This window comes from Anas platyrhynchos, chromosome 8 (assembly GCF_047663525.1).
Source record: "Anas platyrhynchos isolate ZD024472 breed Pekin duck chromosome 8, IASCAAS_PekinDuck_T2T, whole genome shotgun sequence".
NCBI lineage: Eukaryota > Metazoa > Chordata > Aves > Anseriformes > Anatidae > Anas > Anas platyrhynchos.
Window position 1 is genome coordinate 16004217 of NC_092594.1, and position 27403 is coordinate 16031619.

The 27403-nt window shown below is 55.5% G+C and overlaps 4 protein-coding genes across 13 annotated transcripts in view; 3 read left to right on the forward strand and 1 right to left on the reverse strand.

The window, feature by feature from the left end:
- Positions 1-1466: 1466 nt before the first annotated feature.
- Positions 1467-4249, reverse strand: HTATIP2 (HIV-1 Tat interactive protein 2). Its single transcript, XM_027463632.3, has 5 exons — positions 4076-4249; positions 3889-3996; positions 3603-3740; positions 2496-2557; positions 1467-1962 (listed from the first exon to the last, which is right to left on the reverse strand). The coding sequence occupies exons 1-5, from the start codon at positions 4247-4249 to the stop codon at positions 1737-1739; spliced, it is 708 nt and encodes a 235-aa protein (XP_027319433.3). The 3' UTR covers positions 1467-1736.
- Positions 4250-4607: 358 nt separating this feature from the next.
- On the forward strand, positions 4608-7704 carry LOC113844379 (1-phosphatidylinositol phosphodiesterase-like). 2 transcript variants are annotated; one of them, XM_027463631.3, is made up of 2 exons: positions 4608-5015; positions 5182-7704. In XM_027463631.3, exon 2 carries the CDS (start codon positions 5234-5236, stop codon positions 6248-6250), a length of 1017 nt encoding a protein of 338 aa, XP_027319432.3. In that variant the 5' UTR covers positions 4608-5015; positions 5182-5233; the 3' UTR covers positions 6251-7704. The 2 variants fall into 2 exon arrangements, 1 of the variants encoding a protein (XP_027319432.3); XR_003498918.3 differs by lacking the exon at positions 4608-5015 and having other exon boundaries at positions 5027-6321; positions 6794-7704.
- Positions 7705-9019: 1315 nt separating this feature from the next.
- Positions 9020-19188, forward strand: LOC101798767 (P-selectin). Of its 8 annotated transcripts, XM_027463615.3 has the most exons (19): positions 9033-9895; positions 10244-10334; positions 11956-12339; positions 12428-12535; positions 12686-12868; positions 14025-14210; positions 14560-14745; positions 14873-15058; positions 15188-15373; positions 15502-15687; positions 15816-16001; positions 16125-16310; positions 16439-16624; positions 16752-16937; positions 17398-17583; positions 17710-17832; positions 18173-18203; positions 18782-18837; positions 19028-19188. In XM_027463615.3, the coding sequence occupies exons 1-18, from the start codon at positions 9638-9640 to the stop codon at positions 18834-18836; spliced, it is 3093 nt and encodes a 1030-aa protein (XP_027319416.3). In that variant the 5' UTR covers positions 9033-9637; the 3' UTR covers position 18837; positions 19028-19188. The 8 variants fall into 8 exon arrangements, with proteins under 8 accessions (XP_027319422.3, XP_071898239.1, XP_038039267.2 ...); XM_027463616.3 differs by lacking the exon at positions 9033-9895 and adding an exon at positions 9980-10090 and having other exon boundaries at positions 18782-19188; XM_027463621.3 differs by lacking the exon at positions 16125-16310 and having other exon boundaries at positions 9020-9895; positions 18782-19188.
- Positions 19189-19361: 173 nt separating this feature from the next.
- The window catches only part of ATF6 (activating transcription factor 6), a 72697-nt gene continuing 64655 nt past the window's right edge, over positions 19362-27403 (forward strand). For both annotated transcript variants that reach the window (XM_027462432.3, XM_072041422.1), the window contains exons 1-7: positions 19362-19490; positions 19610-19686; positions 20348-20435; positions 20762-20856; positions 21320-21449; positions 21625-21828; positions 24351-24577. In XM_027462432.3, the coding sequence (XP_027318233.2) occupies positions 19415-19490; positions 19610-19686; positions 20348-20435; positions 20762-20856; positions 21320-21449; positions 21625-21828; positions 24351-24577 (897 nt within the window). In that variant the 5' untranslated portion in view covers positions 19362-19414. The remainder of the gene's footprint in view (positions 19491-19609; positions 19687-20347; positions 20436-20761; positions 20857-21319; positions 21450-21624; positions 21829-24350; positions 24578-27403) is intronic.

Below are 27403 nucleotides of genomic sequence, written 5' to 3' on the forward strand. Positions count from 1 at the left end.
CCTGAGGACCAGACCGCCTTATGTACACAGCAGCCGATTTCCTCCAAAAGCAGCAAAGGTTTGTGCTTCCTAACTGCCCCCTCAAAAGACAAGCGGAATCTCCCATTGCACCATATTTATCCTGGTTTCTGTTATTTCAAGACTTTATTATCCTTTCTAACAAGTTGCCTTTTATAGAGGCCATCTTACTGCTTTGCAGCTTCCTGGTTCCCACTGGAACTTTTTGAAAATTAGCATCCCAGTTAACTACATTGACTTTTTAATGGCAGGAGCACTCTCGTTCTCACCCAATTCAGTGTTTTCCAGTTCAGCTGAGAGCTCCTTCTGGCACTAGCGTTTTTCTTTTTTTAACTATGTGCTCTAAAAATGTAGTTAAAAATCATTTTTCCCCAGTGCTTTAGGACAGCCATGCAAACACGCTCCCCAAAGGAATGATGCGAGCGTGAGCCTGTCGCTACAAAGGCTGATACAAGTAACTGATTAAGCTCTCCTGTGATGGCTCCTTCATATAACCTGATCGTGTCCTGTCCCCCGGGGCTCTCTGCAGAGTTTTTTTGCTTCTCACACAGCCATGATTAATTTTTATACCTTCACGATCCCTTTCTCAAACCTCCTGGGGCCCGTCTTTTACTTGTAACTTTCCAGAGCTTGTATTCTTTATTTTTACTCTCATCTGTTTGCAGTCTTCACTTCTTTGAAGGTCTTGTCACCTCCAGTGTTCATTTATACCTGCCTGTTTAAGCACAGCATCTGTTCCTAAAACCTCTGAGCACTGGCGTGTGGTTAAGGCAGTGCAACCACCCTGCATGTTTAAGCAGCGTAACCCTCCTGAACACCCCTCAGAGGCTTGTGTGATAATCCTGGCCAGCCCACCTCACGTCTCCCTTTGTAAATGAAGTGCGACCCTCCAGGTGTCCCTCTTGCTCTCACAAGGCCGGTCTGACCAGGAATTATTGCTCAGTGGCCTTGCATGTGTTACACCACGAGCTAAGCCAGGCGTTGGTGTGCTGCAGCCCCCGCACCCCTCCCCTTCCCCCTGCCGTGCCCCCGAGGTACCAGCCCGCCGAGCCTATTATTTGTGCGGGAGGACGGAGACCACAGGGACCCAGGCTCCCTCCCGCTCTCCCCATCCAAGTCACTGACACAGGAGCCATGGGGAGGTCGAAGAGGAGAAAACCCTGGAAAGCTGCGCTGCCCCGGGCGCTGGGACCGTGGCCAGCAGGGAACGCGGGAGTCACGTAAGGCCCCGTCCCAGCTGCGGAGCCACCGCGGTCCTTGACCCTGTGGGAGGCCTGAGAACGGAGCTGGGGCACGGCGCAGCCCCCCGCGAGGCAGGGGGGCCCTGGGCAGCCCCCATGGCCCCGGCTCCTTCCCCCTGTGCTCCTGCCCGCCTGCATTCCCGGCGGTGTCACCACAAGGGGCTGGCAATGCACAGGTGTAATTTCAACACGGGGTTGGCACGGACAGAGCGGGCACAGGATTTTATTCGAGGCCTCAGTTCAGAGCAGTGTGTGAGGGGTACAGCTCTCACCCAGCTTTGCGCTCCGGGTGCAGGAAGCAGAGCACCATTTCTCCTCTCCCAGCAGCATTTGGCAGAACGGGCTGCCTCCTGCAGGAGCACACCTCCGGCTCCCCGACACCCATCCAAATGCCCCACCGCTCTCCCATGCGCTCATCCTTGGCCCGGAATAGCACCTGGAAGGTGAGCCCAGCACTTCTTGCCCACCCTCTTCACCCTACGTGCCCAGCTGCGGCTCTGCCTTTCCCAGCTGATGGATGGCCTTGTTCTCCAGCACCTCCACCTTCCCCCCGCCCGGCTGCAGCACGCTGGCCACCATCGCCCTCGCCACTGTCTGCACGGGCACCGAGTAGGCGGTGGGGAAGAACCAGGCCACGGCTCCCAGAACGTGCTGGGTGAGCCACTCCAGGGGGCGAAACTCCTGGCGTGTGCACAGCAGCACCCTGCGGGGCGAGGAGACACGGGGTCAGGCTGCAAAGCCAGAAAATGACGTCCCCCGCTGTGCTGAGGGACCCAGCCTGGCTTAAAAACCTGCACGGGGCATGAGGGGCTTCTGTGGGGTCCTGAAACATGACTGGGATGATCCCTGGGACACCCAACTCCTTGCCAGGATGCTGGTTCTCCCAGGTGGAGTATGGGGGGATGCACACTCAGCAGGAGTAAGGAGAGCAACCTCCCAGTGTAGGCTGACCTCTGAGTGAGGTTAAGCTTTTCCTGGTGTCTCCCAACCTCCACTTTCAACTCAAGCCTCTCCTGTCACGGGGTATGACCGAAAATTTGGGAAAGGCTGTGGGAAACAGCCGTGCTCGCTCCCTGCTGTGGTGGGGAAGGGGTGCAGGGAGGAGCTGTGTGTGCACCAGGGGCTTTCCCTGCTTCCTTCCCCAGCCCTCTCCTTCTGTGTCCTGCCCGTGGCCCCATCTCCCAGCCCCCTGTGCCTCCCCCTGCTGAAGCCAGAGGCTGCTTCCATCCTACTCACGCTGGCCGGAGGATGGTGCAGCGATCGAAGCCAACAGCCTGGACCAGCTTCTCCACTTCTCCCTGTCGCAGGAGGGATGAAACAAACCGAGGGCGACCACAAGCACCACCCCTACCGCCCCATGAACCCCTCGGTGCTCAGCCTTGCAGCACCTCAGTGCCCTGTGAGTATCAGCTGCCAGGTGATTGCTGTGTGCGTGCAAGGTGTGTAACCCTCCTGCGCAACCCTCCCGATAGCTCGGGAGAGGAGGGATCCGGGAGAAAGGGCGCAGGGTGCCCAAAGAGGCAGGAGACCCGGCCACGTGTGGCTGTGGGCAAAGGTCTCTCCTCTCCCAGGGTGACAAACCCAGGGCTGCAAACATCCCCGAGGAGAGGAGCTTCTCAGAAAGCAGGGAAGGAAGAGCCAGAGCCGATCCTGCCCAAAATGTATAACATTTTGTCAAGATGCCAAGTGCTAAACTTGAGGGCAGGGTGGCTGTTCAGAGGGACCACAGCAGGGACCCCAAAAACGTCAGTAATGGTAAAAGCAAGGCCAGGGGCTGGACAGAGGCAGCTCTGCAGGAGAAGGAACAGTGAGGACAGCTGAGCGGCAGTCAGCAGCGCACCCTTGCAGCCAGCATGTAAACTACAAGGGCTGGCAGGGGGGCACAGGGACGTGGGGACACAGGGGGCTGGCAGGGCGAGGGACGTGGGGACACGGGTGGACTCTGCCCAGCCTGGGCATGGACAGCGAGGGGACGCTGCCAGGCAGGAGCCTGGGGACGTATAGGGGGAGAGGATTTTGTGATGGATGCTGCTGTCCCTGGGGAGTTCGGATCTCGGTGGCACCTGCCCTGAGCCTCCTGATGGCTGTGAAAGGTCTTGCCCAGACCTCTCTGGTGGCTCTCAGAGGTTCTTGGGATGCTGTGTGCAGGGTATTTGCTGGTTAGGACGCTGCAGGTGACACTGCTGTCCTGCCAGCCCCCTCCCCTGAGCTCTCTGTTCCCAGCAGCAGGACCCTGGAGCCATTTGGGTCTTCTCCGACCTCAGCCCCGGCTTCGCTCCCAAGTGTCCTGGCATTTCCTCACCCCCCCGGGCTTCAGGAGCCCGCCCCGGCTCCCCTCCTCACCTTCACCCGCAGGTAGAGGAAGCGGCTGTGCTCATTGGCACCCTGTGAGGACAGCGTGACGAAGTGCTTGCAGCCCCCTGCCCGTGCCAGCTCTGCCGCCTGCGCCACGTAGTCCCGGTCCACGCGGACAAAGCCATCCTACGGCACAGCAGGACAGCAGGCTCAGTGCAGCTGGGGGCTCCCTGCTGCTCCCCAACCCCCTGGGGCAGGGCTGCCCGGGGAGACCACCCCATGGCCAGCGTGTGCCCCGTCACCACGCAGGGAGGGTGCTCGGTGCCCCACTCACCGCACCCGCCTTGCTTCGGGTGGTGCCCAGGCAGCAGAAGCCCACGTCGTGGCCCCGGAAAGCAGTGGCGTGCTCGCTCAGCCTCTCAAAATCCACCACCACCTGCTCCTGCGGGGACAGCACCGGGCTCAGGGCGAGGAGCGGGCACCTCCAGCACCCCCCCCGCCACCCCACGGCCCCACCGCACCACGGCCGTGCCGCTCTCCTCGGCCAGGCTGAGGTGGCGGCGCCCGATCAGCGTCACCCTGGCGAAGAGCCCCCGTGCCCGCAGCTCCCGCAGCAGTGCCTGCCCCGTGGCCCCCGAGGCCCCCAGCACGAAGCAGGACCCGGCCCCACTGCCACCGCCGCCCGTGGCCGCCATGAGCGAGGGCAGCGCCGTGCTGCAGGCCGTGCCGTGCCGTGCTGTGTTGTGTTGCCGGCTGCTTTCCCCGCCCGGCCGTGCTCAGTGCTCCTCCCCGCTGTGCTGCCGGGATCCCGGCCTGCAGAGCACTGGCTCTGTCATGTTCATGTCATGCTTGGCATGGAAGTGTCCCTGAGGCTGGCCCCAGCTCTTGGGGTCTCCGTGCCCCCCCGCTGTGAGGTGTGGGCACGGGAAGGGTGCTCGGAGGGGTCCGTGACCCGCCAGGCTTCAAACCCTTCAAAAACCGTGGGGTTTGGTGCGCACTGCCAAGCTCAGAGCGGCAAGGGGGGGCAAGGAGCAGCCGTGTCCCCAGGGCAGGAGATGAGTCAAGCCCCGGGGGGCTGGCTGAGGACTGGCCACGGGGCTCACAGCTCAGCGGTGACACAGCCCCGACCCGCCGTGCCTTTCCGGGCACAGGCAGCTCCAAGGAACCCCGGGGTGCCTGATCCCGTTTGTCCTGATTCCTGGGGAGGGAGGTGCCGAGGCCCCAATGCCCGTTTTCGGGATCAGCCCAGCAATTTTCCAGCCCTGTGCGTCAGCTGAGCGCGCTCCTCAGCGAGGCCTGAGCCTGAATCCCCGCAGCACGTGCCACGTGCGGGACATGACGCGCGTCATGAGTGTCTCCTGGTTAATGGCCAGCATCCCGCTCAGCCTGCCACTCGCTGCCTGCCCCCCGGGCTGTGTGCCCCGTCCAGCACGCTGCACCCGCTGCCACCGGCAAACCCAGGTGGGTGCAGGGGGGGAGGCCGAAATACACCGGGGCTGGGGAGCTGTGGGTGCCTCAGGGGTAGCTGTGTGGGGTGCGGGCATGTGGGGGGTGGCTCTGGGGTATGGACAGCGATGGGGGCCATGCAGTGCTGTCACCCTGGGTCATGGTGCCACTTCTCCTCCAGGCAGCTCTCGGTGCTGCCGGCCTGGTGCCGGGGCGCCCGTGCTCCCCGCGGCATGGATGCGTTCGACTGCACGCCCCAGCCGGCTGCCTGCTGCCCCGACTGGATGGCGGGGCTGCCCGACGCCCTGCCCCTCTCCCGCCTCTCCATCCCTGGCACCCACGACTCCCTCAGCCTGTTCGGCGGCCGGCGCCTGCGGTGCCAGAGCTGGGGCCTGGAGGCGCAGCTGGCGGCCGGCGTGCGCTTCTTGGACGTGCGCTGCAAGCTGGAGCGGGGCGAGCTCCGCGTCTACCACCTCTGCACCTTCCAGCGGGCCAGCCTGCGGGGCGTCCTGCGCCGCACCCTGCGCTTCCTCCGCGCCCACCCCGGCGAGGCCGTGCTCATGCGCATCAAGGAGGAGCTGCCCTTCTTCTCCCGGCCCGGCTTCGCCGCCCGGCTCCAGCGCTGCTTGCTGGAGGAGGGACGGGGCCGCCTGTGGTGCCGCGAGGAGGTGCCCACGCTGGGCCAGGCGCGAGGCAAGATCGTGGTGCTGGAGGCGCTGGAGCAGGCGGTGCTGGGCATCCCCTACGAGCAGCTGAGCATCAGCGACGCCTGGAACGTGCTCTCGCTGGAGAGGAAATGGGCCCGAGCGCGGCGGCACCTGGAGGCGGCGGCCGGCGGGGACCCCGCCAAGATGCACCTCACCTTCTGCTCCGGCAACGGGCTCTTCACCTGCCCCGAGGAGGTGGCTCGCTTCGTCAACCCCCGCTGCTACCGGCACCTGCGGCGCCGCTCGGGGCAGGCGGTGCGCTGGGGGGTGGTCATCATGGACTTCCCCGGGGCAGGCCTCCTGCGGCTCATCGTGGACAGCAACGCCCCGTGGGCGAGTGGGAGCATCACAGAGGCACCCGGCACCCCCACGGCACCCCGGTGGCGGAGGGGACGGGCGCTGCGGGCGGTACCACTAGGGCCGGTGTCCCCAGTGGCACTGCCAGCCCCACGCGTCCGCCGAAAAACATCGGTGTCCTTGGGGAAGAAGAGAGGCCGTAGCTCCCGTGTGGCACCGCGAAGCCTTCGTGTGACGGCTGCGTGACACTGCTGGGGCCGGGTCGGAGCCGGGCAGCCCCCAGCTGCCCCTGTGCATCGTGTCCCAGCAGGAGCCAGGTAGGGTCTCGGCATGGGGGGAGCGAAGCCTGGCGTGGGTCTGGGACTGAGAAGTTCCCAGCAGAGCAGCAGGGATGGGGCGGAGGGGGAAGATCCTGTTCTGCCTCCCCTTGGGACCGGTGAGTCCACCTGGATGTGCCCTGCGGCACAGCCCTTGCCCTTTCCATGAATAACAAAAAGAAGTTAGGAAATCACTCCCTACGTTTCCTTGCAATTTCCCAGCAGAAAAGTGTAAAATAGCATGGAAAAGCCCCTTTGCTTTTCCTGCTTTGCAATGAAAGAGCCCATAGCCCTCTGTCCACTGCCAAAGCACCGTGAAATTGGTGTTCGCAGCCATCGTGCTCTTAAATCACAGCTGTGGGAGGCCACTAAGGAGGAATTAATTTCAAAGATGACAACAAAATGTTGGGAATATCCTTCCCCTTGTTATTTGCGGTGGGTTTTTTGTTTGTTTGTTTTGTTTTTCTTGCAGGGGCTTGCCCCCAGGGTCAGGACTGTTAGAGAGAGGCAACTTCAACCAAGCCGGCAACAAACGGCGGGGCGAGAAGGCAGGAGAAATGTCCCCATCACTGGGCTCGTCCTGCAGGCACCCAGGGACAGCAGCGAGGAGAGGAAAGGAGAGAAGAGGAGAGCTTTCCGAGGAAAGAGGGTGCCTGCAGGGGAGGGCTTGTGTGTCACGGACATCCCCTCCCATGTACCCGGGCCAGGTATGGGGAGGTGCCCTGCGCAGAAGGCAGTTTTCCATGGCTGGTGCCTTTGGGACACGCAGAGAGCTGGCAGGACAGAGCGAAGGGTGTAAACCCCCACCCACCTGTAGAAAATAACCCGGCGACTTAAAAAGTGACTGGGGAGCTGCAGGACAAGCTACATGGAGCAGAAAGAGAACCGAGATCTGCTTGGTGCAGAAAGCACCAACCTGCTGTCAGCGCCCAACAAGGAGGGCGCAGAAAGCGCAAAGCAGGCTGCTCGCCCGGCACTGGTGAGAAGAGGAAAGCTCAGCCCCGGCCTGCCAAAGGTGAAGAACACGCTCAAGGATGCTTCTGTGTCAGGGAAAAATAGAGCTGGCCTCGCTGCGTGCACACGGGTGCCTCAGGATTTCCTGGCAGGAGGAGAGGACATTGTTTGCTCCGCAGAGGCTGGCTCTGGCTGGACACGAGGCTCTCACTGCTGAGTGCGTTCATCCGCTCCCCCGGGGTGGCTCTGCCTGGGAGCTGCCGTGGCCGAGGAGCGAGGGGATGGAGCCAGATGTGAGGGAGAGGAAAGGCCCAAAAACACGCTGGGGGTGATGGGCGGGGGAACCCACCTCTGGGCTTGCTCTGTTAGACGTGGGAAGACTGAAATTGCTCACTGCATTAAAACAGACTGTGCAGACACGTGTCAAAAGCGCTGCTGATGTCTGGGGTGGCACAAGCCGGGCAGGGTGTGGGCAGAGCTGCTGCAGCCCCCAGGAGGGGTCATGGCACAGTCGGGGGGGACAGGGGGGATGGGATGCCTCGGGCTCCACGCACCCACCCTGCACCCCGGCGGGCAGCACCGCTTGTTTACAACGCCCCACGCCAGCAGCACGAGAACCTTGGCGTTATCTACGCCCCCGGCATCCTGTTTGGCAAAGCCTTATCTGTGCCAGGCACGTGATGCCGCAGCCAGGCGCCAGGGAGCCAGCCTGCAGGGTCACACGGGTGGCAGCGATGTCCAGCCAAAAACTCTCCATCACCTGGGTCCCGGGGCAAAGGCGGGAGGCTGAGAGCTCTGCTGCAGCAGGGGTCCAAGAGTTGGCTCTGAGAGGGGTCAGCAGGCACTGGGATCTGTGGGGTGGGCAGGGGGACTTGTCCCCAACCCCCCTGACCCCTCAGATGGAGTTGTCACGCCTCGTGGGTGCCCGGGGACATCTTGGGGACAACTCTATCCCTCTGGCCCAGCTCCTCCTCGCTACCAACTCACCCCGTGCTGGTTGGGGTGATGCTTGGATAAACATGTTTTCCTGTGGCCAAACTGTTCTCGCTTTCAAGCCGTGAGAAAGATTTTATCGGGTGCTGCTTTCCCCCCGGCGCTGCGGGCCAGGCGTCGTGCTGGAGGGCCCACCGAGGCAAGATGCACCCGGAGGCACCTTGCGGCTCGGGACCCTCTTTGGGACAAAAAGCACCCCCGGGGGCTGCGGGGGTCCCCAGGAAGGTGCCCGTGGTATCGCCGGCAGCAGCCGGGCTGTGTCAGGGTGAGTCGGTTCCTCTGCGGTTTGCCAGGGAACATTGCGCAAGGAGGGCAAGGGGCTGGGCTGCCCGGGGACCAGGGCCTCTGCCGAAAACAAGAGCAGCGTGTGCCTGCCTGGGGAGCTCCTCCCGAGCTGATTGTGGTCATTGCTCCCCCCCTGCCACACGTACCCCTCTCCACTACCTGCAAAGCATCCCTGAGTACGTGGCCGTGTCCTGCCCGTGGCAGCCCCCAGGGCTCAGCCACCTCGCTTCTGTTTTTACAATTTGCACTTACAAAAACAAAGGTGGGAAGATTTCTTTGCTGCTGCCCTGCCCTGCCATGTCCCAGCCCAGCAGAAGTGAAACCAGCAGGGGCACAACCTGTTTTCCTCCTGTCCTCCCCTGGGGCTGAGCACCCACAAACACACCTCTGACTGCTCCTGCCCCGCTGCAGCAGTGGCAACTCCCATCCTGCCCAGGGGACCTCGGCTTTCCGAGGTGTCCCCCTGCCCTGGCAGCCACCCCTTGGCCTCGCTGCCCATCCCCATCCCAAAGCTGCTCACCCTCTGCACGGGAGCTGACACACAGCGAGTGCTGCCAAACTCCTGCGTGCACAGGCTGGGCTGCAGCTCTTCCATAAAACGGGAAAGTTGCAGTCCAGGATTTTGCAAAGCTAATGACAGAATACAGGAACAGAGCTGCATTTACATTGGCGGAGTACGCAGTCATTGTAGCAGCTCGTGGGTTCTGTGGGATGGGTTCCTCCCTTTGTGTAGGGCACGTCCCGCTGGAGCCCCGTTTAATTTCTTTGGAAGTGGGAAATGCTCGTGACCCGAGGGGCTCCCGCGCTGCCTTTAGCTGGAAGTGAGCAGAGCAATTCCTGCAGAAAGCCCTGCCAAGACAATTTCACTCACGAGCAGAAGAGGGGTAAAAAAAGATTTATGATGATTCAAGAAGGTGGACACAATGGGGCATTTTCCTGGAGCACTGGTGGAAGTTCATAAAGGATGCTAACGGGAGGGGGTGGGGGGTGTTCTTCTGTCCTGTTTTTGGACCTTTCTCATAAAGACTCAAAAGAGGCAGAGACAGGAAAATACATTGTGTAACTAATTGTTCTTGAGCGGTATATGAAGATTCACAGCCTGCAAATGAGAAGAGCATCCGGCTCAGGAACTGGGAGGCTGCCCGGCCACCCCTGTGGCCACCTCTCCTCACACCTCGTCCCCCCGCCGTCCTCCTGCTGCCACCGCCAACACAGCGAGGACATGGGGGGCCGGAGAGGTCTCGGTGGTTGTGGATCGGGGCTGTCCCCCTCCGGGGTGCCCTTCTGCACCTCCCCGGGGGCTCGGCCAAGCCCTGCTCGTTGCGGTGGGCTCCTGAGACAGGTAGGTCCCCGTGGAGCCCCCGGAGGGGAGCAGGCTCCTGCGGGTGGGGAGCCCAGCGGGGGCAGGATGCGGGCTGACAGCGGGGCTGGGTCGGGAGGGGAAGAGGCTGCGGGGAGGGAGCGAGGCTCCGTGGCTCGGAGGAAGCGCGAGCACTGCTGTCTGCCCAGGGCCAGGGCACCCTGCAGCACCAGCATGGTAGGTCTGCTCCTCTCCCCAGGGACATTTTGGGGTCTGCTTGGCAGGAGAGCACCAGCATCCATCCCACAGCTGGTGCAGGTGCCCTTGTGGGTGCACGGGACTCCGGTGTTGTGGGTTGTGTGTGCTCACGCCTCTCTCCCTGGCACGCAGGGCACCGCCGCGGGACAGTGCTTCGCTGGGAGGACGGGGGCTCTGGGCTCTCGTGGTGTCTGCTACCTGGGCATCGCTGCCATCACATGGGGTAAGTGAGCCCAGCATGACCCTGCAGAGCTAGGAAACCAGAGAAGGGCAGCGGGGTTATTTTTGGGAGCCCGTCAGTCACACAGAAACCAGCGGGCTTTGCTGCCCGTAGGGCATTTCCTTCGTACATTGGCACTGCACGGAGCAAGACCCGCTGGTATCTGCTGTGTCCCCAGGGGTCCTGCAGGGTCTGGGCTGTTTTCTAAAAGACCTTTCGTGGCTCAGCTGAAGGGTACAGGCAAATGCAGAAGTTTCAGGAGGAGGCTGAGATTTAGGTCTAGCCAGGAAATCAAAAATACAAATGCACCCCGAGTGTGGCAGCCCCGTGTCCCACACCATGCCCAGCTGCACGGGGCAGGAGCGTCAGGGCATGAAACCCAAGCAAATGGCACCCAGGTGGGGCTCAGCTCCAGGTGGGCAGGGAGAGGTGAGATAAGGCTGAGCACAAGGAGGATTGAGGCAGGAGAGTGTGTGGAGGACAGGTGAGGTGTGGAAGGGCTCCCTGGTCCTTCTGGGGTTGGGGTGTGCAGGGGTAGTGGGGTGGCTGCCCCAAGGGGAGGCAGGCTGCCAGGAGGTGTCCCGAGCCCCTGGGGAGTGAGGAGCAGGGCTGCTGCTAGTGGCCACCTTTTTCTGCCTTTGGATTCGTTTAACAGAAATGGGTAGTTTAATCTCTCACGAGGAAGGACAGAAAAAAATAGGGGATTTTGCCTATATAAATGCATAGTAACTGGCCTGAGTAGACTTCCTGTTAGATATGGGAAGCCTTAAAATTGCATTTAATTTACAAAGCTCAGACTTTTGCCTTCATAATAAAGGTTTATGAAGTGCTCTCCTGAGACACGGGGTACCCTAGGCAGACTGGAGCAAATGCTGGCTCCCACCTTGCTTTCAGGCTTCGTTCTGCAGCTGTGGGGATTACTCCTTGTAGGGAGAAGCTTCTTTATGGCAAAAACCTTTTGATTGCATCAGGTTGTGATGTGAAGCACTGTTTCTAGAAGCAGCGTTTCAGCAAAGTACCCTCTGCTTCTGGGCGTGGGTTCCAGTTAATCTGGTCTTCATCCTGCCTGGTGGGCACGAGGAGGATGTCAGCTTCGCTTTTGCAAGGCTTTGTTGTGCAATACTGAAGTTTACAGGGCTCTTCAGGCCACCTCCAGCTGCCAGATGCTTTTGGGTATGGGGTGCGCTTGGTCCTCTTCCCTGCACCAAGCTGACCCTCGTGTGGAATTGTAAAACAAATGAGGAAAAAAAATTACAAAAGCAGTACAGCTATGCACAGCTCTGCACTCGTGGAAGGAAATGTGTGTTAAGGAACCATCTTGATACCAGTTTTCCTCTTTGGGAGGCCCTTGTGGGCAGGGGAGCCCCAGCTGCCTCCCACTTTTCTTGTTTCTCTGTCCCACATCATGTCCTGCTGTGCCTGCACCACACAGGTCTCTGCACACCCTCTTTGAGACCCGTTTTCACCCACACTTCTCCCTTTGTCCCCTTGTGTCCCCTTGTCCAGCTGGTGGCTTGTGTCTCCTGGCCCTGCTGCCAGCCTGAGCTCGCCCTCATGTCCTCACCAACCCGTCCCCAGCTCTGATCTTTTCGGTGGTGATCCCGGACCGTGTCCTCTCCTGCAGGCATGGTGACGCAGGTGGAGGCCTGGACGTACAGCTACAGCGACCCAGGGCTCTACTCGTGGGAGCAGGCCAGGAACTACTGCCGGACCTTCTTCACCGACCTGGTGGCCATCCAGAACAAGGAGGAGATCGCCTACCTCAACGCCACCCTGCCCTTCCTCAGGCAGTACTACTGGATCGGCATCCGCAAGCAGGGCGGCGTCTGGACCTGGGTGGGCACCAACAAGGTGCTGACCAAGGAGGCGGAGAACTGGGCCAGGGGGGAGCCCAACAACCGCCGCTCCAACCAGGACTGCGTGGAGATCTACATCAAGCGGCAGCAGGAGGCGGGCAAGTGGAACGACGAGCCCTGCAACAAGAAGAAGACAGCGCTGTGCTACAAAGGTGGGCGCGGGGCTGGGGGCTGTGGTGGGATGTCTGCGGTTTTGGTGGCTCCTGACCATGTTCTGTGTGTCTGTGTGTGTGTGTGCAGCCTCCTGCCAGGCCTCCACCTGCCGCCCGCACGGTGAGTGTGTGGAGGTCATCAAGAGTTACAGGTGCGAGTGCCACCCCGGCTTCGAAGGGGACGATTGCAGTATTGGTGAGTGCCTGACGGGCTCTGCTGGGGGTCAGGGTGCTCCTCCTGGGTGGCATCGAGCGGCTCAGCCTCTGCCTGCTGCTGGCTGTGCCCCCAGAATCCCCCCACCCTTATTGCTGAGCCCCGGTGAAGGATTTGCTGTGTGTCCCCCAGCCGTGCAGTGCCCCACGCTCGATGCCCAAGAAGCACTCATGACCTGCAGCCATCCCTTTGGGGACTTCCGATACAACTCCACCTGCGATTTTGGGTGCCCGGAGGGGTTTGAGCGGCGAGGTGAGGGCACGCTGCGGTGCCTGGCTTCACGGCAGTGGTCGGCGGAGACCCCCACGTGTGCAGGTAGGGACCACTGCAGGCTGGGACTCAGATGTGGCACCGATGCCCAGCATCACTCATGCAGGTGCCTCCATCGCACCCTCTGCTCCTCCCCAAAGCCCCCAGCAGCTTTGGGAAGGTCCTGGGCACCCCAGGGGGGCTCAGGGAATAAGGACAGGGGTTGCTGTTGTGGCAGGAGGACGGGTGTGCCCTGGCAGGGCTGGGCAGCAGGGGCGAGGGGCGGTGAGATGAGGTGAGATAAGCTGGGAGGGACACAGAGGGCAGGAAGCCACCACGGGGGGGAAAGCCACAAAGGAGGGAGCTGCGGTCTGCCATGCTGCAGAGACAGAGAAAGTCTTCCTGTTGGCATCTCGAGGGCTCACAGCTGCTCTCCTGGTGCCCCAGAGAGGTGCTGAGCTTTCTTGTGGTTGGGGTGTGTGCGGTGCCCTGCTCCACCTCCTCCGTGCCCCTGGGTGCCAGCTCAGTGTGTTTGCACAAGGACGGGACGAGTGGAGCCCCAGAGCAGATACGGGACACAAAGGGGCACCTCCTGTATGGGGACACCCAGCGGGAAGCAGTGAGGTCATGCAGAGATAACGCAGCACAGACACTGATACGGACCCCCTGAGCTCCCTGGATCCTTCCTGCCAGAGGGAGGGCAGGCTCTCTGTATGTAGGTTTTTTGGGAAACAAAACTTGCCTTGCCTTGCGCTGCCGATGGTGCTGAGCTCAGTGGGCTTGTGGCCCCGGGCTTCCCCTAGTTATGGGAAACAGGCACGGAGGGGTGATGTGATGGTCTGCTGGTGGCAGGGTCAGGAGCTGGCCCCGGCTTTTTGGAAGTCTCCCTACACACCATCCAGCAAGCCGCCCTGACCCTGCTTCCAGCTTTCCAAGTTCCCACAGTTGGTTTTCCAGAGCGCAGCTCTGTTTTTACCTGCTGGCTGTATGTATGCTGGGTTTTTCTTTCCTTTCTTTTTGCAAAGATTCAGATGAGTCAGTTGTTTGCCCCTGCTGATAATGGAGCTATGCTAGCGAGCACTGCCAGCTGGGTTTTCTCCAGCACTAAGCACAGGCTTCTGCTGTGGCAGGGCTGGACATGCCCTGGGTACCACAGGGACAAGGGGGGCAAGGTGGCTGTGCCTGTTCCATCCTCACCAGCTCTGTCTGTGTCTGGTTGCAGCCGTTGCCTGCCCCGAGCTGGCGGCTCCCGAAAGCGGCCGGGTCAATTGCTCCCACCCACACGGAGCCTCTGCCTTCAGCTCCACGTGTGACTTCTCCTGCCAGGAGGGCTTTGAGGTGACGGGACCGGAGAGACTGTGGTGCACGGCTGAGGGGGCTTGGTCGGGGGCTCCCCCGCACTGCAAAGGTAGAGCTGGGGGGTGTCTGGAGGGGGACATCCTGCGGGGAAATGGGCTCTGCATAGGGTGCTTGCAGTCCTTTGCCCTGGGGCTGCAGTCTGGGAGTGCTGGGGATAAACAGGGTTCTGGCAGAGCTGCGAGTGCTCCCACAAAATCACGTGTGTGGAGCAAAAATCCCTGTACCACCTACGGCACCTCAGTGTCTCAGGAAGTGAGGCTTGCTGCCTGGGGTCAGGATGGGAAAAGTAGATTAAAGACACCCCTATAGGTTCAGTTTGATAAGGTTAGGATTAAGGCTTAATCCTTGGATTCAATCTCACCCATGTCCTGCCCTGAAACCCTGCTCTCCCCTTGCAGCCATCACCTGCCCAGTGCTCAGGGCTCCAGAGCACGGAGAGATGAACTGCTCCCACCTTCATGACAACTTCAGCTTTGGTTCCACATGTGCCTTCTCCTGCCAGGCAGGGTTTGAGCTCATGGGGACAGAGAGCCATGAGTGCACAGCCATGGGGACCTGGTCTGGGGACACCCCACAGTGCAAAGGTAGAGCTGCTGGTAAAGGTTTTGCTGGCTTGGGTTTGTCTCCAGGATGTTCCTGGCTTCTCATCCCAACAGCTCAGCCTCCTGTTCCCCTAGCTCTTGCTTGAAGCATGCCTCTTCTCCCTTGCAGCCATCACCTGCCCGGTGCTCAGGGCTCCAGAGCACGGAGAGATGAGCTGCTCTCACCTTCACGACAACTTCAGCTTCAGTTCCACATGTAACTTCTCCTGCCACCCAGGGTTTGAGCTCATAGGGCCAGAAAGCAGTGCATGCACAGCCATGGGGACCTGGTCTGGGGACACCCCACAATGCAAAGGTAGAGCTGCTGGTAAAGGTGTCAGTGACCTCTGTTTGTCCCAGGGATGTTCTTGGGCTTCGTATCCTATACAGGTCAGCCTTGTAGTCCCCTGGCTTCTGCTTGAAGCATGCCTCTTCTCCCTTGCAGCCATCACCTGCCCAGTGCTCAGGGCTCCAGAGCATGGAGAGATGAACTGCTCCCACCTTCACGAGAACTTCAGCTTCAGTTCCACGTGTGCATTTTCCTGCCAGCCAGGGTTTGAGCGCATGGGGCCAGAGAGCCGTGAGTGCACAGCCATGGGGACCTGGTCTGGGGACGCCCCACAATGCAAAGGTAGAGCAGCTGGTAAAGGTGTCAGTGACCTGGGCTTGGCCCTATGAGGTTTTTGTATTCCTGGTTCCAAGAGTTCAGGCTCACAATCCCCTGGCTCCTTTTTGAGGTGTTCCTCCTCTCCCTTGCAGCCATCACCTGCCCAGTGCTCAGGGCTCCAGATCATGGAGAGATGAGCTGCTCCCACCTTCACGGGAACTTCAGCTTCAGTTCCACGTGTGCATTTTTGTGCCAGCCAGGGTTTGAGCTCATAGGGCCAGAGAGCCGTGAGTGCACAGCCATGGGAACCTGGTCCGGGGAAACCCCACAATGCAAAGGTAAAGCTGTTGGTAAATGTGTTGTTGGCCTGGGTTTGGCCCCAGGATGTTCTTGGGCTTCTCATCCCGACAGTTCATCCTCACAGTCTCCTGGCTCCTTCTTAAGGTGTGCCTCTTCTCCCTTGCAGCAATCACCTGCCCGATGCGCAGAGCTCCAGAGCACGGAGAGATGAACTGCTCCCACCTACATGACAACTTCAGCTTCAATTCCACATGTAACTTCTCCTGCCACCCAGGGTTTGAGCTCATAGGGCCAGAAAGCAGTGCATGCACAGCCATGGGGACCTGGTCTGGGGACACCCCACAATGCAAAGGTAGAGCTGCTGGTAAAGGTTCTGCTGGGTTTGGCTCTATGAGATTTTGGTCCTCCTGGTTCCAAGAGTCCAGCCTCTCAGTCCCCTAGCTCCTGCTTGAAGTATGCCTCTTCTCCCTTGCAGCCATCACCTGTCCAGTGCTCAGGGCTCCAGAGCATGGAAGGATGGACTGCTCCCACCTTCATGACAACTTCAGCTTCAATTCCACGTGTGAATTCTCCTGCCAGCCAGGGTTTGAGCTCATAGGGCCAGAGAGCCATGAGTGCACAGCCATGGGGACCTGGTCCGGAGACATCCCACAATGCAAAGGTAGAGCTGCTGGTAAAGGTTTTGCTGGCGTGGACTTGACCCCAGGATGTTCCTGGGCTTCTCATCCCAGTAGTTCAGCCTCACAGTCTCCTGGCTCCTGCTTGAGGTGTGTCTCTTCTCCCTTGCAGCCATCACCTGCCCGGTGCTCAGGGCTCCAGAGCACGGAGAGATGAGCTGCTCCCATCTTCACGAGAACTTCAGCTTCAGTTCCACATGTGCATTCTCCTGCCAGGCAGGGTTTGAGCTCATGGGGCCAGCAAGCCGTGACTGCACAGCCATGGGGACCTGGTCTGGAGACACCCCACAATGCAAAGGTAGAGCTGTTGGCAAAGGTTTTGCTGGCCTGGGTTTGGCCCCAGGGTGTTCTTGGCTTCTCATCCCAACAGCTCAGCCTCCTGTTCCCCTTGCTCCTTTTTGAGGTGTGCCTCTTCTCCCTTGCAGCCATCACCTGCCCGATGCTCAGGGCTCCAGAACATGGAAGGATGAACTGCTCCCATCTCTATGGGAGCTTCACCTTCACCTCCACGTGTGCATTTTCGTGCCAGCCAGGGTTTGAGCTGAAAGGGTCGCAGAGCCGTGTGTGCATGGCCATGAGAACCTGGACTGGGGACACCCCACGATGCAGAGGTACAGTTGGTGTTCACACATGTGCCGGAATCATGTACTCTGGTGAAGAGATGCCACATCCTCAGGATCTGTCCTCCGAGTCCCTCTGTTAGAGTTGCTGAGCCACAAGTGCTCAGGCAGGTGGTGCTAGGAGTGGGGGGAGTTGTGTAAGGAGGTAGCAATGAAGCCCCTGCATCACTGTCCTTATCCTGACACCCTCTGTGACCCCAGTAGGGGTGTATATGCTGGGTGCACAGCACCATGTGGGTGCCTGACCCTCTGAAATCAAGCCTCCTGGGAAGTGCCATGCAAGGCCAGTGCAGTGCACACTGCTACGCATTAGCAGAATGCATTCACCAAGATCCCCTTCCCTTTAGCACTCATCTGTAGGAGCTCATCCCCTGGCTCCCCAGCCCTTGGGCCCTCATCCCACCACCCCCAATGCCATCCCACCAACGCTGCTGCTGTGCTCTGCCCCCAGCCATCAGCTGCCCAGTGCTGGAGCCCCCGAGCCGAGGCCACCTGAACTGTTCTCACCTCCACGGCAACTTCACGTACAACTCCACCTGCGCCTTTTCCTGCGAGGATGGATTTGTCCGGATGGGAGCAAGGCTGCTCAGGTGTCAGGCCACAGGGAACTGGACCAGCCATTCCCCTGTCTGCAAAGGTACGGTGGGGCTGCGATCCCCAGCCTTCTGTGGCACAACTTGAGCATGGAGGGGGGGAACTGTGGTGGCTTTGGCTTGGTGAAGTCCTTCTGGTAACAACCTGTGGTGTTGTGGATCTGTTGCAGAGGATGCTGCCCCCTTCTTAAAGCAAGTCCTGGTTTACACCAGCAGTAGTGCTCTGGTGGTAGCTGGCGTGGTGCTCTCCGGGACACTTCTTGCCTTGCTCGCCAAACGGCTCAGTGACAGAGGTACAGAAACACCTCCTGCAGCCCATGCTTGCTTTGGATGGGGACTTTCAGCCAGGGTGGTTATGGAGACCCAGAGAGGGTGGGTTGGTTGACAGAGTTCAGAAATGTGATGCTGTGTCCAGCTAAAAAGTGTCAGCAGCCAGACTGGGGGGGAGCCGGAAAAACACCTTCCCCTTGAAAAGGGAGAAAGCAATTGCCCCAGCACCCCTCTCCTCCATCCCATGCTTGTCAAACTTGGTTCACTTTGTCAAGTGCTGCTGCTTCCCAAGCCATCTAAAAAGATCTGGTTATTTCTTTTGCATCGGCACTATCCACATGGACACTTCAACACCATCATCAGAGGAGAAGAAGAAGCTTCTGAACCCCACCAGGTGAGAGCTGTGCCCGGGGCCGTGCCCTGCAGGCAGCATGGGTGCTACCCCTGCAGTCACTACATTAGGGTCCAGTTACCCACATCTGTGTGTGTGAGGCTGCTTTGAGAAGCAGTGGGAGCCTATTCAGGGGCTAATGATGTCGTGTTAATTGGTGCTCATCAAAACCCTGTGATTCTGCTGTAGTGCATGATGTCAGGTCTGACTGTGCAGCCCCTGGGGAGACGTGGCAGACACGAGTGCTTTCCTCACACACACATGATTAACTAGTGATAGGAGTAGAGGGAGTGGCCTCAAGTTGCGTCAGGGGAGGTTCGCGTTGGAAATGAGGAGACATTTCTCCTCTGAATGAGCAGTCAGGCATTGGGATGGGGTGCCCAGGGAAGTGGTGGAGTCACCGTCCCTGGGGTTGTTCAAGGAAAGGTTGGATGTGGTGCTTAGGGACATGGTTTAGTGGGTGACATTGGTGGTAGGGTCATGGAGCAGATGATGTGGGAGGTCCTTTCCAACCCTAATGACTCTGTAACGATGACTGCCTCTTTTCCCCCAAGCTGACACCCTTCTGCTTTTCCTCCTAGCGACCTCGGATCACCAGGCATCTTCACCAACGCAGCCTACGACTCCAACTTGTGAGGTGCGTGCCGGCACGCTGCCACCTCACAGCACGCTGGCGACATCCCTTGCTCTGAACAAGCTGTGTATGGAAAACCCACGAGCTTGCAGGCTCCTCCACCTGAAAGTGTGTGTGTGTGGAGAGGAGGAGACCCCCAGGCGCAGGCCAAGAAGGCGGCGAGCCCCCCAAAACCTCTTCCCTCTCCTTGCAGGCAGGGAAATGCCATGCTGTGAGGGCCATCACCCCGCTGCCCCATGTGTGTGGAGGAGACCCCAGAGCTCAGCCACGGACCTTCAGCTTGTGTGGGAAATGGGGAAGCCCCCGGCTGGGTTTTGGGGGGCAATAAATAAATAAATGTGTGTGTGTGTTTGACCTGTGCCTCCGTGTGCTGTGGGGGGGGATACATGGCGGAGTACCAAAGGGGGGGGGTGGGTTCATGGGGGAGGCGGGGGGTATATAGGGGGGTGTGGTAGGTGCTTTTTATTTATTTATTTACTTTATTTATTTATTTTTGGGGCTGGCCCTGTCCGTCTGAGGCCGCCGTAGCGGGGTGTGGCGAGGAGGGGGGCGGAAGCGGCGGAGCAGGAAGGAGGAAGCCATGGCGGCGGCTGCGGCCGAGGCCGAGTGGGAGCCCGCGGGGCTGCTGCCGGCCGCGGGGGGCGGCTTGGACTGGGGTGAGGGGGGACCTGGGGACGGGGAGGGGGCCGGGGGCCGGGGATGGGGCCGGGCCGGCAGCAGCCGAGCCCGGTGCCGGTGCTGAGGCCACTGTTTCTCTCCCCCCCCCCCTCCACAGAGGCGGTGCTGGGCGAGGAGCTGGGCGAGCTGCTGGGCGCCGCCGGGCCGCCGCGGGACATGGGGGCAGAGCCCGAGGTGAGCCGGGGCTGGGGCTGAGGGAGCGATCAGAGCCTCTTTTTTTAATTTCTGGTGGGAAATGGAAGCGGTAGCTCCGGTTTTAGGCGATGACGATGTCGGTGTGGTCAGGCGTGGGGAGGCCTGATCCGTGCGTAACAGCACTGAGGTGATCCTGAGCCGCGGGTCTCCTGCTCTTGGGAAACTGCTGCAGCTCTCTGCTTTAATTTATAAAACGCTTTGAGATGTGGCGATGGAAGGGCGTTAATTGAATCCTTCAATGAAGGTGAAGGGAGAAGATGGCAAAAAGTCACCAAGCCTATACCGTGTAGGGGGTGGTTCAGTGGCTGCAGTTGGAACTTTTGCTTTGTGAAGCTTTGAAAACAGACCAACAACAACCACTGATGCCCTTGAGCTGAAATGCTCTTCTCCTATATCTCCAAGCTCTAAAAGAACCCTAGAATCCTTCTTTTTATTATTTATTTTTTCTTCTGTAGTCAGTTGAGAGGGCCCCTCTAAAGGCTCTTATCTCTGCACGCCTTCAGGCAGCTAACTGATAGTCCTGTGCTTTCCTCTGCTTTCCTTCGCTTGTAATTATAAAAATGTGAACACAACAGCTGATGGATGGTCTCAGTGTGTGTTGTCTTTTTGTCTTGTTTGTTTTTCCGAACTGTCGTTTCAGGAGAGCGATCTCTGTAACTTCCATTTTGACTTGGATTTGATGTCCTGGGACTCAGACCTTTGGAACATCACAAGCCACGCTTATTCAGGTAACTCCTGGCTGTATTCAGCAGCTGGGGCAATGCCCCCCCTGCACCACAAGGGTGAGCTGTTAGTGCCTTATGGTGCCGATCGTTTGGCACCGTTGGGTGCCTGCTGAACCTGTCCCTCTGCTGAGAAATCAGGCGGTGTTTCTGTAGGATGGGTGCAGCTGGTGAGGGCTGGCCTGCAGGCCAGGCTGTTAAGTGTCTTCCATCTCTCAAAGCTCTCTGCTGTGCCTTGCTTCAGGAATTAAATAGCTGGTGCAATGTGTTCATTACTGATCTCCCCTTGTTAAAGACTCCAACGGTAAAACTTCTTTGTCTGTCTCCTGCAGATGCAAACGTGAAGACAGAGCCCTTATCACCAGCCGCTTCAAGTTGTTCGGTCCCTTCTCCATCGTCTGTGGACTCGCCGGTGCAGAATGTGCCTGTATGCAGAAACCTCCCCGTAACACAGATAGCAGGAGTCATTCAGACCCAACTGTGGCAAATAAAAAGCTGGTTAATTTGTGTCTGACCAACTTTGCAGAATAAGAGGAAACAGCTTATTTTTCCAACCTTTGTGCAAAAAACTTCCCTTCAGTAATGTTTTCCTTACCCTCCTTCTGAGATCCGTTCCAAAAAGAGCAGGTTCAGTTCTGTTACCTTAGTTGTGTGCCTGCTTGCCAAACAAATGCCTTTTAAAGGCTTCTGAGTCCAGCAGTTGCTGGTCTCTGCCCCTCTTCATTCTGCTGATGAGGAGAAGGTGCTGCTTGGGTTTTCACTTTTGCATTGACCAGAATAAAATAGAACAAAACCTTTCTCCTGTGTCCTGCAGCAGCAACATGTCACAGTTTCTAGTAGTCATTTTTACCTGTTTCTGAAGCGTAACCTCATCTATTTTCTGTCTGCAGGACGATATGGACTTCAGCTGTAGCTCCCAGATGTCTCCCATCTCCCTCTACATCAAGAGTTCTGGAAGCCCCGCGTCCCCTGAAGGAGATGCAGGGAAGAAGCCTGCTGTCAGCGCCACTTCTCGGTCTGGTAGGAGAGATTGAGTTACTTTGATTCCACAACTATGGATACATCAACTTTAATAAATGTCACAGATGGATAATGAAACATACCAAAAGCCACGTTGCTTCCAGCCATTCCTGCTGGATTTTTTTTTTTAATTTTAGATCCTCTGGCCCTACTCTGACTCTTCTTCCTTTCCTAGCAAATAATTCCGTGAAAACTCCGAAGAAATGTCAGTCAGCATCCAGGCCTTCAATACAACCGAAGCCCCTTCTGCCTGCTGTACCTGAGGCTCAGACTAACATTGGCATCCCAGCTAAAACCATCATTATTCAGACTCTTCCAACACTTGTGCCACTGCCAAAGCATCAGCCAGTTGTTAACATCCAGCCAGCACCTCCCAAAGGTGGGTGAATTGTCAGGACTGCACCAGGTCCTGGGGGTAAACACCGTGTCTGTTTGGGATGAAAAACTGAAAACTGAAGTTAGGTTTGGCAGGTGAAACAGAGGGAGTAGGAAAAAAGAAGCAGGAGGGGTGGGAATAAAAGAGGGATGCTGCATGCTTTGCTGAAAAAGGTTTACACTGAGAAAATGGCCTTAGTTCTTTGTCGTGTAGTTGTGTGCAAAACAACAGTTGCCTGAGCATGGTGTGGATGGAAGACGGTGTGGCAATTCCCTGAGCACTGGGAATTGTGGACATAAAGCTGCTGATCTGGGTAGATCTCTGGGGATCCTTCGCTCTGCTCTGCTTGTGATTGGCAAGTGGTGCACAGGGTGAACCCTGTTCTGCTCTGCCCTCACCAAAGGAAGATGCACCAGTCAGGGTGGCTGAACGCAACTTGAAAGCTTGGGAAGGAGTGATGAAAGTTTTTTACCTACATGGAACTCTGACACAGAACAGAAGGAAAATGAGTTTATGGCTTTTTTTCTAATTCAGTAACTTTTAAAAGGAATTTACGAAATCTGTTAACAGGTACGAAAACAGTGCCGGAGGTTAGAATGGTTGCGTGCAGCTATGAGCTGATGTTAACAAGAGGCAAATGATTTCCTGTCCATTGACAAGTTTTCATCCTGTTGCTCTGTAAGAGTTTGTTGAAGCCTGATTCTTTTTTTGGAATCCCAAGCACTATTTTATGCCGCTGCAAAGGGAGCAGGGATGTTACTTGCATTGTGGAAATAGTCAGATGCAGTTGCTTGTTTTCACCAGCTGATGGCTGCAGATTTTTGCAGTTGACTGTACAGGCAGCGAGGAGTGGAGGGGAAAGGCAATAAATATGTCAGTGAATGTATCTAGAAACCATTACAATAGTGAAATTTTGTCTTTCTTACTAATTGCTCATCCATCAGGAGCTAAGCCAAAGCTGCAGAGGCTGACATTTGTTGCAACATGCCTAGGATTGTTAGACTGCTTAAAACACAGAGCGGCACAGTCAGCGTGACCTAATTCTTACTGTGTCTGATGTTCCAGCTGATAAAATACCATTTGGAATAAGGAATGTTGCGGGTACGAAGTTTTTGGGTATAAATACAGTGCTGTGAAGATCAGCTTCTCCTTTCCTCTGAAGAAAAGTCAGGAGAATAGCTTCTGTGAGGCACTCCAGAGGAAATACTGTTGGAAAAGTATTTCTGTGCAATGTATTTACTTTGATGGCATATTTAAAAATTCTGTAGTGCCCCTTCCAGCACAAAAATATTTTGATTAATATATCTTAATCAAAATCCCCTGCCCGTGGCACATCGGAGCTGCCAGATTGAGATGTGCCAGTATCTTCAAGGAGGGTAAGGAATGATCCTCCTTTTTGTAGTCACTTTCATGAAAGCCTAGAAGAAGAAAGCATGATGTTAGAGCATCACATGCTGTATGCATTAAAAAACTTATTGAAAGCAGCTCAAATTTACCGTTTGAAGTGCTTAAATAGGGTCGTTCTCACTTACTATGCCTTTAATACCACCTCTGCAATAAAGCGACCCGATCCTTTACCTCGCACATAAAAGCTCTTGGAGCGCGGGGTAAATGACTTCATTCCTCATCTTCCAGAAAGTCGGATAAGTGCTGTAATACAGTCATGCATATTGATCGGAATGCTCGGCTGGAATGTGCTGCTCCTAAGAGGCAGCCAGGTCATCTTGTTACAGAGGATTAAAGAGATGTTCATGTTCTTTCATGCAACAAAATATTACTTAAGCACCTGCTTGACTTAAATGTAGTTCTTGGACTGAAGTTTCTTGGATGTGACTGTTCATAATTCCATTTCAAAGCTCTTTGGAAATTACCTCATTTTTTCTGCTTGCTTTTCTTCAAGCTCTGTTCAGCTTGTGTGTAACGTTCCTTATATAAGGCAGTACTTTTTTTTTCCAAAAACTTGTTCTTGTCTCAGTGTGAACTGAGGCTTTAACTTGCATTTTGAAAGCATAACTGGGGTTGTTCTTTCTTGTTCATCTTTTTCTACACTGTTTCTGAATTGTGTAGTATGAGTCACTTCTGTGTGGTAACATTTCCACAGCAGTGAAGTAGAGATGGACAAAAGGCAGCAGAAGGATTAAGGTGAGCAGCCTAGGTTCTTTGAAAAAGTTGCTCTGTGTTCATCAAGTGTTAGCATAGCAATATTGAGACAAGAGTAAGTTTCTAAAAAGTATTGATTTTTTTTTTAATTAACCTTGAAGAGCCAGCAGGTTTTAAGAGAGATTGATTTAATGGATCCCTTTCATATGTGTGCTCTTTGTTTGCAGGATGGATTAAGGGCCATGCAAACTTCTTTTGAGACTTTTTTTTTTTCCCCTGTGGTAAAAAGTTGAAGAATTTGACTTAAATATAGGGCAGGGAAGCAAAGCTTCCTACCGCCTCTATCAGTGTCGCTCTACAAACTGACCACCTACAAATCATTTTGTACCACATGCTAAGCACTCGCATTTGTTCTTGTGTTCTAGGTCAATCAGTGGTGCTCCCCCAGCCCACCGTGGTACAGCTCCAGGCTTCTGGGGTGCTTCCTGCCTCCCAGCCAGTCATTGCTGTCACTGGGGGGACCACGCAGCTCCACAACCACACCCACACGGTGAATGCGCTGCCCCCGGCTGCTGGAAATGGCTCACCAAGTGGCAAAATCGCGGTGACTAAACCCTTGCTGCAAAGCACCACACCGACGGTGGGGCTGGATGTAAGTTCTGTGTGCTGATAGCTAATAACTGAGCCCTAATAGGACGTGATAAGACACAAAATACTTTGTGTCTGAAGCCTTTAACCCCCCACACCCAGCAGGTACAAATCGGTGCTGCTCTACTAGAGGTAGGTTGGCTGAGCAGGCTTAGCTCTGTGTTAATTTGGCATTCATGCAGAGCAGAGGGGAAGCGTCAAATTGGCTGGATGACTTCCCAGTGTGTTAATTATTAGTTGGTAGTTCTGACTCATTTTGTACTCCTTCCTCAGGAGTATCAGACTTCACAGAAGTATTTCAGTCCCAAATGGCCAATTTCTGCTCTCAAGTACTGTTCTTATCTGCAGAAACAAGTGCTCTTCTGAGTTTCATGATACGGAGGGCTCAGGTTCTTAACATGTTTTCTGTTCTTCCTGTCTGTTAATGGTAAAGTCATTCTCTTCAAACTTTGAAACTTTGAGTTACGGAAAACAGTAAGGCTGTTGATCCAAACCTGCTGGAAAAGCAGAGTTCATCTTTTCTTGTGAAACAGAACTTCTAGAGGTTTCTTCTTGAACAGTTGAACTTTCCAGTATTCTTGCTGGAAAGCATGCCTGTCTGGGAGAAATGGCACTGTGCATTAACAGACTCTTTGGCTGTGTTGGACCAAAGCAGTGCTGGACCAAAAGAAAATCAGGTTTGCTTAACTATGCAAGAGAAAAGCATTAACATTTCCAAATTGTCCTGCAGGCTCAATTAAAACTTGCCAGATCATTTTTCAGGCACTATTACCAAATCTTTTCTAACACTGACATCTCCCCTTTAACTGAGAGGAGATGGTAAGTCTCCATCCACTGTGTCGTTTCATTTTGCCATCTTTGTGATAGTGCTTCAAATACCTCTTCGTACCTGCCCTTCAGAGTGCTAGTCCACATGTCAGCGAGCCTCTCTGATGGACTCTGACTCAGCAAAGAATTTAACATAAATTTGACCAAAGCTGTTGTTGTTACAGCTTTACTTAACAAAGTGGTGGTCTGGGTTGCAGCAACTGCTTATCATGCAGTTTGCTTGATGTTCCTCTTGCACTCTTGCCTAATTTTTTTCATATAACTGCCACCTTGACTTCATCAATTGCAGTACAGTACATTGTTTCTCAAAAGCATGTCTTCTCCCTTCTTTGGAAGGGTGTTTTTATATGGGTTTCCTAACATCCAAGAATTGCCAGTCATGCTTAATAATAAGTTTTATTAATCCTTCATGTTTGTGACTGGGCTGCATTTTTAAATGAAAAAAAAAAATAATTATTTGCTGCAAATAATTCAGAAACCACACTGCAGTGGAAACCTAATCTTGAATTTGCAAAAAGCAAAAAAAGGTCTGTCAGCAGACAGACAGTTAAGAGGACTACATTTGTAAATGATAATAGGCAGCCATCCGAAGCCAAGCTGAAGAAATCTGTCAACAGCCATTAGATTTGTTACTCCCTGTAATCAAAACTGGCGTGGCACCTTGCCATTGTCCGAATTGGAGGTTTAATTGACAAAAGCTCTTTATTGTCATCACACTGCTTATACGTATCTGTGGCAGTCAATAGTCAATTGTGTAACTGAGGTAACAAGTAGCTATGTTTTAAATGATAGTCGTATGGATATTTTCACCTGAAGAGGCAGTTTTAGGACTTTATATCGGCCTAAACACTGGACATCTTACCTGTGTTTACTGAAGCATGAAAAAAAACAATTGCAACTGCTCTTTGGTACGTATTGTGAAATAGCACTTTGAAAAAGAAGAAATGTTTCAGGATCCAGGCAGCAGCAGTGGAGTTAAAACATCTTGCGACTGCCACAGACGCCATATGGGGTGTTCAGAGCTGCACAGATGTGGCTGTCATTTGAGCTCTCCAACACATGTTTTTGTTTGCTAGTCTGAGCAGATGTTGCAGGGTAAAAAGAAACACTGCAGGACTTTCTTTCAAGCTTAAGAGGGATAAAGTGTTAGCTTAACACTCAGCCCTTCAGATGGATTAGGCTAAGATCAGTTGATAGCAGCCTGACCTTGTGAGGGCCCTGCTTTGTGCTTGTCCCGATTTAGGAGCTTGCCAACAGCAGGGAAGTGCAGGGTTTTCAGCGCAGCCACTCTTCAGCAGGAGACTGGTGAAGAGCTTTTCACCACGAAACTGGAGGTGCTGCCTACGCAAGCCACTCTTCCAGTGAAGGACAGAAGCTCTTAACTAAAAAAGCAGATTGCTGTTTCTGTCGGAATTAAAGGATAGGAAGGTACAAACGGGTCTGTGAGGGAATCCGGGTTAGTCGTGTGCTTATAGGGACCCCTCGTGTTTCCATCTAGCGAGAAAGGATTTCATCCTGTCTCCCAATTTTAATTGCTAAGAAAAATAAACTAGTTTATGCAAAATTACTGAGTGTAAGTACAGATTTCAGTTGAAGGATCCTATTTTCTGTAGGTAATTGTCAGATGAAATAAACTCTTAAATTCTGTTCTGTTGAGATAGAGGCAAAAACAGATTTTTCATAAGAACAGAGAAATACTTTAGTAGTTTTTTTATTCCCACATTTAAGGTGCATCTTCAAAGACAGCACCTTCCATAAGCTGAGGTAAGAAGCCATCTGATGGAAAGTTGAAGTGGTTTGGGCTTGCAGCTCTGTGCTGACTTTCTCAGTGTGTGTACACAAAACCCTGTCGAGAGCTGTTAATTTTAGTCATTAAATTAACTTTTACCCCGTGACCTGTGTGAGATACTCTTGCCGGCTTGTGGCAAGAATATATCACCTTGTGCCGTGCAGCTGGCATTTGAATGCAGGTTAAATTTTCCTAAGAACTAAGTTTTCTTTG

What these genes read in the sequence shown, in the direction of transcription:
- HTATIP2 (XM_027463632.3), bottom strand. Translation starts at nt 4,249, where the DNA reads ATGGCGGCCACGGGCGGCGGTGGCAGTGGGGCCGGGTCCTGCTTCGTG. An exon ending in AGGAGAGCGGCACGGCCGTG is followed by an intron (nt 3,997 to 4,075) that starts GTGCGGTGGGGC and finishes CTGTCCCCGCAG; the next exon opens with GAGCAGGTGGTGGTGGATTT. An exon ending in TCCTCTACCTGCGGGTGAAG is followed by an intron (nt 2,558 to 3,602) that starts GTGAGGAGGGGA and finishes CTCCTGCGACAG; the next exon opens with GGAGAAGTGGAGAAGCTGGT.
- LOC113844379 (XM_027463631.3), top strand. Translation starts at nt 5,234, where the DNA reads ATGGATGCGTTCGACTGCACGCCCCAGCCGGCTGCCTGCTGCCCCGAC.
- LOC101798767 (XM_027463615.3), top strand. Translation starts at nt 9,638, where the DNA reads ATGAAGATTCACAGCCTGCAAATGAGAAGAGCATCCGGCTCAGGAACT. An exon ending in GGACACCCCACAGTGCAAAG is followed by an intron (nt 14,746 to 14,872) that starts GTAGAGCTGCTG and finishes TCTCCCTTGCAG; the next exon opens with CCATCACCTGCCCGGTGCTC. An exon ending in GGACACCCCACGATGCAGAG is followed by an intron (nt 16,938 to 17,397) that starts GTACAGTTGGTG and finishes CTCTGCCCCCAG; the next exon opens with CCATCAGCTGCCCAGTGCTG.